The sequence below is a fragment of the Helianthus annuus genome, chromosome 6 (assembly GCF_002127325.2).
Source record: "Helianthus annuus cultivar XRQ/B chromosome 6, HanXRQr2.0-SUNRISE, whole genome shotgun sequence".
Classification (NCBI taxonomy): Eukaryota; Viridiplantae; Streptophyta; class Magnoliopsida; order Asterales; family Asteraceae; genus Helianthus; species Helianthus annuus.
Genome location: NC_035438.2, coordinates 75,029,431 through 75,041,458, shown reverse-complemented (window position 1 = coordinate 75,041,458; position 12,028 = coordinate 75,029,431). Strand labels below are relative to the sequence as shown.

Sequence of the window (12,028 nt, the reverse complement as noted above, 5' to 3'; positions counted from 1 at the left end):
TTTGATTATTTTCGCACTTTTGCACTTGTTTAAGAGATTATCTTAGTTATTGTAGTAGGCCCCTCTTTTGAAGGCGACATTACCCTCAACCCAGTAGTTTGAGTCAACAAGGATACAATCCTAAAGGGTCGGATTATTGAAAGATAATGAATTAAGTTATTAATGCATAATGTGGTAGGCCCCTCTTTTGAAGGCGACGTTACCCTCAGCTAAGTAGTCTGAGTCAACAGGGATACAGTCCTAAGTAGCTGGGCTAAAGTTTTGATAATAGTTTAACTTATGGGGGGGATCAAAGAGTTTGGACCCCCGCCATCCAATACCTTTAGGTATTGAAGGAGGTCCTACTAAATTTAACCCAGGTCCTTTGCAGGATCTAGACACTGAACAATGGCAAGACTCTTACCAAGCCATTCCCTTAACACCCGACCAGGTAGCCAACATACCTCCATGTAGACCGTGGAGATATGAATGGTGAAAATCTTTTATTTTATATAGACAGTAAAATAATGACAAGACTCCATGGACAAACGATAAGGAAGAATCATCTTCAACATAAGAAACTAGTAATTAAAGTCACTAATACAAAACCAATTAAAAAGTGCAAAAGATTAAAAATAAAAAGTATTACACTAAACACTTGTCTTCACCAAGTGATGTAAGAGACTTAGGCAAACATGGCCTTTGATTGTCAAGAACTCTTACGATCAATCTTGGATCCCGAGACGACTCACACACTCTATGATGGACAATGGATGATGGTGGTGGATGATGGTGTTGTGATGGTGGTGGGTGGTGGGTGAAGTGTGAGAGAGGTGGTGTTCCAAGGGATGAGTTGCAAGAGCTCCAAACACTCCTATTTATAGGCTGAACAGAAGCTCGGACACGCCCCCGTGTCCGCTGGGCACGGCCCCGTGGTGGGCAGTAGAAGCTTCTATGGGTTTGTCTTTTCTGCTGCTACTTGGGCACGGCCCCGTGCTCAATAGCACGGGGCGTGTTCAGTCTTCTGTCTTCTTTATTTTGCTTGGGAAGATGTTGTCGGGGGATCGGGCATGTCACTTTTGTTCCATTTCTTGTATTTATGTTAGATTTTGCTGTCTTTTTGCTTCTTTTGTTCATTTGAGCTCATTTAATCCTGAAAATACAAAAGGAAGACAAAAACACACTTTTTCCAACATTAGTACTAAAAAAGGGTTAGTTTTATGCCACCATTGATGTCATTTATATGTTGCATTTTCTGCACATCATTGTATCAGATTTCCCCCCTTCAAAGTAAGCATATCCGTGTTGAGTGTTGTGCAATGTCCTTGCAAAGCAACATTGACCGATCTTTCACTGATCTTCCAATACTCACACCGGCATTTGATAAAGGTTCCATCTTCAACAATCTTCATGAAGGCTTGACCTTGTCGTAACAACTCTAATCCATTTCAAAGCATACTGCATTGGTAAAGTTTTCCGGTGAACTATCTTCTGTAAACCGTCTTTGTGGAATCGACTAAGTAATGCACTTTAATCGTCAGCATCAATACTTCGGAAGTCAGCTAGACCGAGTATATCATTTGCTAGGTCAACCAGCATGCTTACTTGAACTACATCCAGATCTCATTATCTCGCCTTTGTGAAATCGACCACGTAATGTACTATGGATCTTCAGCATCAGTACCCAGGATGTCAACTTGACCTAGTACATCTTTTGCAAACTCAACGAATTGAATTACACCCAGATCCCTGTAAAATCCCGATGAAAACATCAAACCCAAAACCGATTCCTATAAATTCCCCCTTAGCTGTAACTTCATCCGCGTTAAGTTTCAGCAATCTCCCTCCACAAGGTGTCATTGCTTTGATCCTCTCGATCCAAAAACCTTACCGGCATATGATAAAAGTCAAAATCTACATTTGCCAGCCTTGAACTATCAACTCTCATAAAGATTCACAAGGTCTTCAGTAAACAACGTTTTGATTCTACTGTCGACTTTTGATACCTGTATGTTTCCGTGCAATACCCTTCACGCTGGTTGGAGAATCAACTAAAATCCTCAAATATATGTTTGTGCAAAATATTCCACGCAGACCCTTAGGTATTACTAGAAAATCACGAACTCTATATCACCTGTGATTGCATTTTGAAATTTACCGAAGAAACTCTAAACATATGAATTTTTTATCATCCCATTTCTTTGGTGTTCCCTCCTTAGAGCAGAACTACCGTTTACTTTACTACACAAATTCCCTTCACAAAGCGGAATTTTTCAAATTTTCTTGGTTTTTTGATAAATCACGAAAGCTGCTTTCTTCTTTGCATATTCTAGTTGATAAGGAAAGTCCCCTGGCCCCGTAGGATCTGACTTGTATCCCCCCAAAGTTTTGCTAACACCTAATCCGAAAACTTCCATCATAGGCATAACTCTTCGACTTTGTGAACTCATTAGGACCGGTCTTGGCTCTCCAGGTCATTCAATCGTTACCAAATGCGAGAATATGATAACTAACAAAACGCTTTCGAGCATTTACGAACACCGGTAACAAAATAAATTTTCACGTGCGAAAATAAATGTGACGTTATTGTCCTATAATAGTCAAGTCGCCAAATTTGACATTCGGGGATGAAAATGTGAGTAGAAACACTTTCTTTTTAAAAGTTGTGTAGATATGAAAGATATGAAACTGACTATTCTTCTATGAATATGTTAAATTCTCTTTATACAATGTTATTTAGATGATGAAAAACACTCAAAATGGTGTGTAACTGAAACCTAAAACTCGGTTATGGTCCATTTCATCCTAGATCTAAGTTTTGTGCTTTGATTTTCTAGATCTAGGATTTTTTACACCTTTTTACTTCTTGAACTAAAACCCACAAAAATCACTAACCAAGAGCTCTCATGTGAGTTAGCAAATGGTTAGATTCACTAAGTCGGGTACCATGGCTCTGATACCATTGAAAGTTCGTGTTTTGGATCGAAAACAATGATTAGTGTAAGACTTGTTCAAAGATTGAAGATTATAGATAGATAAACAACTTTCTTATATTGAAACAGACAGCTTAACCTTACAAACCGATACATAATAAGCCATCCTAACAATACCGAAAGAGCATACATCTAGGAGAGACTAAGTGGTGTCTCTCCCTCAAATCTAAAACCTTAGTTTGCAAATGGCATAAGAGGAGGTATATATAGGTTCACCACCTTCACGTGAAGGTCCAACTTCTCATGGAATTTCACCTTCTCATGATGGTCCACCTTCTCATGGAATTTGCCCTTGTCAGGAAGGTCCACCTTCTCGTGAAATTTCACCTTCACATGAAGGTCCACCTTCTCGTGGAACATTTGTAAACACACAAAGTCAAACGAAAAACGCTTTCATGTGACCACTTTAAACGAATGGCTAAACACAATCGTTTGACCGTTCACTAACTATTAAATAATCAGCTTAAAATGTAATCTAATCTATTCGCACAACAGCAGACACAAAAACTGCACTAACATGGATTATACAACATTGTGTTTTTGAAAGAAGCCTATCAATGTCAGAGATGGACAAACAGCGGAGGCCATATCATAAAAACTGCAACTATGCATTACATAGACTAAAAGATGAAACTCCAAAAGTTTGTTGCCACCATACGAGAATTTCATACCCAAAGAACCATCGTCCGACAAAGGTTCATTAGCGACAACCACTACCCCCACACAGTTAAAGTTACCACTAGCGAGGTAGAAGGATACATGAGGACATTAACACAACATCAAAAAGATTAAGGGTTGGGACTGCAGTTTTTGTCTGTTGACGGGCAGGGGAAACTGGAAAGGTACCATGGTACAAACAACTTTTGAAGGAAATTCCATTATATAATGAAAGGAAACGTCGCTCATATATGCGACACTAGCACCAGCTGGAGTTGGTTAGGGGCTAAATGTCGTCACTAAAAGATCCCATTATTGATGATAATAGAAGGAAAGTCCGGTATAATTTGGAACACATGCAGAGTTGTTATTAAAATGTAATTTTTTAACGTTCATGAATTTTAAGTACTTTCCACATGTTGGGGACAAATTGTGAATTTAGATCTATGTTATTTAGAGAATATAAAACCTGTACAAATTCATTAATGAATATTATGCGTTATTTCATTACGAATTAAAGATACAAAAACATTAAAATAAATAAATTTATATACAAGTTCAACGTTCTTTCCAAACAAGTGAGACCGTATTATTGGCAACAACAGAAGTGTTTATCACTAATGGTGATGATGATCAAGTTTAATCAAAGAATCACTGGGTATGAAAACGAAAGCAAAGATGGACACTTAAATATTGTTGTTTTTGAATGTCTTAGTAGTTATTACATAATACATAAGAGCGTATATATGCAATCATGACGATTAATCTGGACAGTTGCCACTTGTTGGGATTTGGTGCCAATAACTGTTTCAAACCATATTATTCTTGCTAGTCACAACATATCATAATTAACAATAGTATGGTAATTAACTTACTAATCTTATGTTACGAGAATCCTAATAATAATACAAACAAAATACATGAATTTAGATTATATTCCAATACGCTCCCCTACGCTAAATTCATCTTTTTCGACACTTTGGGAAGTGATCTATTTGCTTCATCCACAGCTTTAACAACCTGATTGAAATCAAATTTGCGGCTTTCACGCAGTTTCTTTTCTCTTCTCCGGTAACAGCCATGGAATAGAGCATAGTTCCTCATATGCATCTTTGTCACTCCCTCAATTTCCACAGGCGGAGTTTTACCGCGAGGCCTGTGACTGACCAGGATCTAGCCACTAATCATGTTGAACCAAATATTTAAAAACATAAAAACATCACTAACAACATGATTAGCGATCAAGTTTTAGTTGTCAAAACACAATTTAAGTTGCAGCGAAAATAAAGTTAAAACCCAACAAGAATTTAAAACCACAAGCTTAATAGTAATTTAAAACATAACCTTTATCAAACCACACCACCCCAGCAGTTGCAACGCCTGTCCCAGCTGTACCTACTGACCTGCAAAGCATGCAACTACGTGTCAACAATAAAGTTGGCGAATTCAAAAATTTTAGTTAAACAAAAGTAAAGTTCACAACTATTTTTGGTTTATGTATGACCTGGGTAGCTAACCCTCATCAAATGACTAAACTGTGTACCTAATGCTGATGTTTCGTTTGTGCCCTCATTAATGTCTATCAACATTAATGTAAAAGTGATGGTTAAAAGTTCACGCTCGGCTCCCAGCACGGTGTGAGGTTTGTCAAACCTAATAACGTTATCAACTAATACCCCGCTTATGCCTCCCTGGCAATCTAATAAGTAAAAATTTAGTTAGTTTCATGATAGAATGTTCTTTTACTCTAAGTGTACTACTCTACCTCCAGTGGATAGTATATTAAGTGGTTCCAACAGGGAACGCATGCGTTGCCCCAACCAGGGCTATCGTAAAAAGTGTTGTTCCAAACTTGGAACGCAGGCTATTGAAAAAGGTTGTGAACTCACCTTAGTTTGCTCAACAGAAAATAAGTGTGAAAGGTAATCAGGAGTGGTCAACCTCTTCCTGATTTGTTTACCATTTCAGTTAATTTAGATTCACGTAATCTTACACGTAGTCTAATACATAGCCACGAAATCACGTTTGACATTCAATTACCCGTTCATGTAAGTTAGTGCATGCGATCATCTAATTATATGCTACACATTCATCAACACCCATTAAGGTTTTTAATAACATTTACCACCATGTAGCAACATGTGTGCATATTTAAAACATTTACAATCACTTTCAGCACAATGCAGTTTCACATGATTTTAGGCTGGAATTTATTTAAAATACTAAACGTACCCAGAAAATTATGATATTTTAACACCACATGTCATTTAGTTCACGAATACTTGTATATTTTTCTCATGGCCTGATTACTTACATAATACTCACTAAAAACAAATTTTACACCTAGGTCTGATTTGTAACATTCTGATAGTTTACCACAGAAATCATTTAAAAATCCTCATTAACTCTTTCAATGAAATTCTAGTGGGAGATTTTCACTATCACATTGAACTATCTACAATAAATTTTTTAGGAAATAACTCAGTTCATATGCTGAGTTATGACATTCGTAATGAGCTGCAAATTCTGATAGAAAACGCAGCCTGGACCTTTGTTACAGAAAAGTTCGTTTAAAATACCAAATCACATCGAAAAAATATAATTCTAGTGGGGTTTGAAGCGTATTTCAAAACACTACATTTTAGACTCAAGAAACAGTGGACTTGGTTATTTTTTGACCTTGTTACAGCCAACACAAGTCGGATATAAAGATTGGGACAAAATTCGTTTACTTTCAGCTCTTCCGAAAACTGTGTTATAATCAAATTATAATCAAAACCCTAATCTTTAAATCATGAGAAACATCAAAATTGATCAAAAAAACTTACTTGTATACATTAAAGGATATTGAAATTGATCGAAAGCCACCAATTGCAAGATCCAAGCAACAAATCAAAGGGGAATGGTGTTTTGAAAGCCCCCAATTGCAAGATCCATTGCACTGTCGATTAAAAACGAGTAGGAGACAAACAATACAGCAGGAGACACAAAGGATAAACTTCTCCGCTAAGTGTCGACCAATAGAATCCCAGCCGAACTCTAGTGGCTTCTTCGGCAAGCAAGCTCGCCGAAAAAAATGGAGATTCTAATTTTTTTACCCATAAAACTCAATAAATTTTGTCCTTTGGGCTGTCTTCACTTGTTTTAATAAGTTTTAGCTAAAAATGTCATCAAATAACAACTGATTTTTGAGTTTTAATTCGTATTTTCATCAAATAAAACTGGGTTTCTGATTTTTGTCAAAAAAACATCAAAGCCAGTAAAAATTATCATAAACAACTCGGTTTTCAATAAGAAATCAAGCCAAGGCTCTGATGACACTTGTAGGTTCTAAAACGGATCTCGAACAAGGTGATTTCTTGTTTCGGATAGCATAACGAGTGCAGAATCCAAGTTTCACAATAAACCGAGCATTAGAGTGAACAATACATATCAATGTTAACTGGTTCGTGTATTGATTCGACAGAGTTTCGGTACAAATTATGAACATGAAAGCACTCTAATACTCTCTTTCTAGCTCATTCAAGCTCTCTTATTACAAGTGACATTGAACGATATTTATACTAGCACTAGGCATGGACGATCGATAGTAAGATGTTCCAACGATATTAACACTGTCGTGGTTTTACATTGATAGATAGTGACATTATCATGCTTCTCAATCAACAGTGATATGATAATGCTTCCCAATCGACAATAACATTATCATGCTTTTGCAATCGACAATGGAGGCTCAACTAACATGGGCAATGTAGATTGGGTCATCATTTGTATATTGGGCCTTCATAACATGTTTCATGCGATGCTTTCTTTTATCTCATAACATGTCCATGACGAATATAGAATTATTGTCACTTGAATCTTAGACATCAAGTCATCAATGGAGGAACGTCGTTGACGTTAGTCTCAAACCAAACATTACTAGCCACATCCACAAAAAGTGCATCAACATCGTCGCTAGTCAGTACTACGTTCGATTACCACAACCAGTCCGAGATTGGAATAGATCCCTGAGAAATATCTATTATTATATATTATAGGGAGAGGATCATGAAAAAACCACATATAAATGAGAAAACTAAAAAACTACCTAAAAAAGCCTAAAAAACATACATGGCAATTTTTTTTTACAATTTTTTTAATAAAAAATCACTAGTTTTTATGTATATTTTTTTTTTCAAAAAAAAAAAAAAAAAAAAACTTGTACTTGTACTGCACATTTGCATTATATGTGTATCGCACATGTGCATTATATGTATATGCTATACATGTGCATTATATGCTTAAAATTAGATTTTGAGTTTAATTTAACTTTTAGGGTTAGGTTTTTTGAAGGTTTAGGATAAGGATTAGGTTTTTGGGTGTGTGTGTTTGGGGGGGGGGGGGTGTTTAGGTTTTTGTGGAGTGCGGTTGGGGGGCGGGTGTTTAGGTTTTTGAGGGGTGCGGGTGGGGGTTTAGTTTTTTTGGGGGTTTATGTTTAGGGTTTAGTTTTAGGTTTTTTTGTGGGTGGGGTGGGGGGGTGGGGTTTAGGTTTTTTGGGGGTACGGGGTTTAGGCTTTTAGTGGGAGGGTGGATTTGGTTTTTTTTTTTTTTTTTTTTTTTTATTTGGGGGGGGGGGGCGTGGGGATGGGGGTTTAGGTTTTTTGGGGGTGTTGGTGGGGGTGAGTTAGGTGGTTTAGGCTTTTTTGAATTATTGTACATGTGCAATACAACTTTTTTTAAAATTTGTTTATATATTAAATATAGTGAATTTTAATAAAAAAATCAAAAAAAAAATGTGGTATGTTTTTTTATGTTTTTTTAGTTAGTTTTTTGGTTTTCTTATTTAAATTAGTTTTTTCATGATCCATCACTCTATATTATTGTTGATGCATTTTTTTGTGTGTCTGTTACTAGTCTTGTATGTAATTTCGTATTTTGTACGGTCTTTATTATTTATCGAGTCTGTATTCGCAGTCGACCAAGTCGGATATCCTCCTATCCGCTTGTGTCTGACTTGTTTGTCTCTCTTTAATTGTATTGGTCGTAAAACAATGCTTGTCGCATTCTAAGGGTAATTCTATCAATATTGTAAGTGATGTTTGTGCCTTGTCTGTTTGCTGTTTGTTTACAGCAAACAGATAACAATTTGCAGACCTTGGCGAAACAGGCCTGTTTCGTCAAAGAGATGTCGAAGAAACAGAGTTGTTGTTTTTGTTTGTGTTTCGTCAAGGTAGTCAACGAATCAAATGTGATTCGTTGACTGTTGGGCTTGTTACTGGGCTAACTTCTGTTTCGTCGGCCCATGTTCTGATTCGTCAAACACAACAGCCCATCTGCTATATATAGGCACAGATAGTTCACAATTTAGAAGTAGAGATGAGAGTATACCCTTGAAGCTTGTAAGAACTGTGTTTGTATCAGTTACCAGATCTCATCCAGTTAATCAAACGATTGTGTTTCTTTGGTTAACCTTGTGTTTGTCTTGTTCTATGTTTGATTGGCCAAGTTAAGTGGATTCCGCACACTTAACTCTGTTTGCTATAAACAAGGATTCGGTAGTGAAAATCGATCCTCCGATTTAGGGACCTACAAGTGGTATCAGAGCATTGGCTCTTATCCTTGTTTAAAATCAAACATAGTTTGGTATTTGAAAGCTGAAGGGGTAAGGTCCCAAAAATCCCACAAAGATATGGGACCATACCACCAAACCGACCTTTCAACCTTTCTAACCTTGCGCGGCCGCGCATTGGTCTTGCAGAAGGAAGAAAGAAACTAACGAGCGATAGTCGCGCGCCCAAAGGGAAAATTGAACCCTTGCGCCGCCTTCCATTTAACAAAGGGTCAAAAACCCTGAGACCAAAATGTCCACCCAAATATCCAGACTTGGATATTACTTTACCCAGACTGGGAATTGTTCAGCTGTGTATACACTAAGAGGTGTCACACCAGATTACAGCAGTAATCTTCTAGAAGAGATACAATCGTGCACCACCCAGACGGTTATAACCGTCTGGACACGTGTCATCATCACAAACATTCCTGAAATCACAACGATAGCATGTGATTGAAGAATGATCTCCACTTGGATCACTTTCCACGTGGCAATTCTCTAGCCATAGGATCAGATCACGATCCGTGTGCACTCACGTCTGATCAAGGCAAACTAACAAAGATTAAAAGAAACGTAACAGAAGGAAAAATAACCACTACGGCGTTAGCATCTTCCGTTATCTTTTCAATAACAGATTTTCCCTCCCAAAACTCTCGGTTATAAATAGGAGAATTCTTCAGGTAAAAATTCAGATCCAATTTCACTACTCAAATACCTTTATCTTCTCCATTCAAATACTTATTCTCACACCGGAGTCGGGTCAAGGAGAGAACCCTCTTCTCCCCTTGACGAGGCTAACGGTGCTCTGTTTTGCAGAATCATCGGAGAAGTAGCTCGATTATTACTGAACCAATTGAGAGAGAACTAACCTTTTATGCGGATCCAAACCCCCTGGTTCAATTGATTCAGATCTGTTGAACCAGTGTTTCTTCATTGGCGCCCACCGTTTTCTCAGTTTTTCTAGTTCCTATCTCGTTTCGGTTCAGTTCATATCATTTTTCTGTTTTTGCATATGGCAGAGAATTCATCTTCTCACCGACGGTCTGGTCCTCGACCAAATGTCGAAAACAATTTACCAGTCGAAGGGATGGTGGAAGAGGCCTCAGACGATAATGAGGTTCAATCTAATGGAGCAAACAACCCTGTTACTCCAGGGATATTTCCCACAAATCCCGCCCAATCAATTCTACCACCGGGGGAAACTCCGATATCATGGTATGTCCGGTCACAAGGAGCATTAAATGCAGTGTATACATAATTGTGTGCTCAAACCGCTCCCGTAACACAATCCCGAAGGCCGGGATCTAGAGCTCATGCTTCCCAACGAGAAGAATCAACGAATGATGGAACGAACAGCTATCAGAGACAACACCATGAGTCACAGCCTCGTCAAAGGCAATCAGTTCATGATAGGTTGGGCTCCCCTTGGGATGCTCACACCGATGAATCTGACCAAACGTATCGTTTGAGCGCAAACACCAGCGTATTCAACAGGCTGCACCCAAACTCTAACAAATCCAGGCCTCGAGCGGTGTACAACCCTGAGGCAGAGCCTAATTATGAGTTAGTTTACCGCCCTGCAGAAGCAGCGGAAAACTCGAAGTTTATACTGGAAATAGCTCTGGCTCCGTTAGAAAGGGCAAAATTACCATCTAACGTTGGCAAATTCAATGGGTTAACTGATCCCGACGATCATTTGAGGGTCTTTACCAGCACAGGATTGGTCGACGGTTGGACTCTTCCGCTTTGGTGTCATTTGTTTGTTCAAACATTAACGGGGCCAGCGCGAATCTGGTTTGATAATCTACCAACGGGGCAAATCGAGTCATGGAAAGACCTGCGCCAAAAATTCTTAACACACTTCAGCCAGCAAAGGCGCTCCATGCGGGATACATCTGATGTCATGAACATATGGCGTCGAGATGATGAGAATTTGGAAGATTTTATAACCAGGTATAATAAGGAAGTATTGGAGATCGGTGGTGTCCACAAACAGTTAATCCGCGCTCAGTTTAAGTACGCGGTTAGATGTGACGATATGGTCAAAGTGCTGTCCGGAACAGAAGGTCTTCCCAAGAGTTGGGAAAAGATAATGGCGGCGGCCAAGGTTTACGCACAAACAGAGAAAAATCTTACTACAAACAGACCACCACCACCACACAGCAGGCCCACAGATTTAAGTGCAACGGGCGAGCGAAGATTCAAGAAATCATGGCGCGAGTCATCTGGAAGCCGTTCCTCTGAAGATGCTCGCGCAACAATTAACAAACTCTCTGCTCAGAGAGATAACAAGCATGAAAACAGGGAGAGGCAGTGGACCCCACTGACCAAGACCCCGGTGGAAGTCCTGAGTACCGAGGATTATCAATTTAAACCGCCAATCCCGATGAAGAGTAAACGCGGTCAGGACCTAGCGCAGTATTGCGAATATCATAAGGATACGGGACACACCACAAACAATTGCATTTCCTTGCGCACTGAGATAGAGAAAGCCCTTAAAAATGGGGAGTTTACGCATCTACTCCAGAATATGCGCAAGGAGATAAAGCAAATCACCCGGGGAGAAGAAACCTCCAACAAACGGGCCAAGACTTAAGAGACTCGGCAAAAGTCCCCGCAGGAAGAAAATGTCAAAAATGGCAGAACTAAGTTAAGTTCCATCTAATTATTAAGACTTTGTAATGCCTCTGCGCGTTATCCATGAATAAAAATTACAAAGTTTCTATCATTTGTATTTACAAAATGCATGCAATTTCTTTTTAGTAAGCACGAAAACATTATGGTAGTATAAAATAAGCTCCATTCG

The 12,028-nt window shown here is 38.6% G+C and overlaps 1 protein-coding gene across 1 annotated transcript; it reads left to right on the top strand.

Annotated features, from left to right (window-relative positions):
* Positions 1–10,234: 10,234 nt before the first annotated feature.
* Positions 10,235–11,818, top strand: LOC110902181. Its single transcript, XM_022148897.1, has 2 exons — positions 10,235–10,437; positions 10,519–11,818. Exons 1-2 carry the CDS (start codon positions 10,235–10,237, stop codon positions 11,816–11,818), a joined length of 1,503 nt encoding a protein of 500 aa, XP_022004589.1.
* Positions 11,819–12,028: the final 210 nt, after the last annotated feature.

Coding starts and splice junctions, on each gene's coding strand:
- LOC110902181 (XM_022148897.1), top strand. CDS start 10,235: ATGGCAGAGAATTCATCTTCTCACCGACGGTCTGGTCCTCGACCAAAT. Junction 10,438..10,518: donor GGGGAAACTCCGATATCATG/GTATGTCCGGTC, acceptor ACAATCCCGAAG/GCCGGGATCTAGAGCTCATG.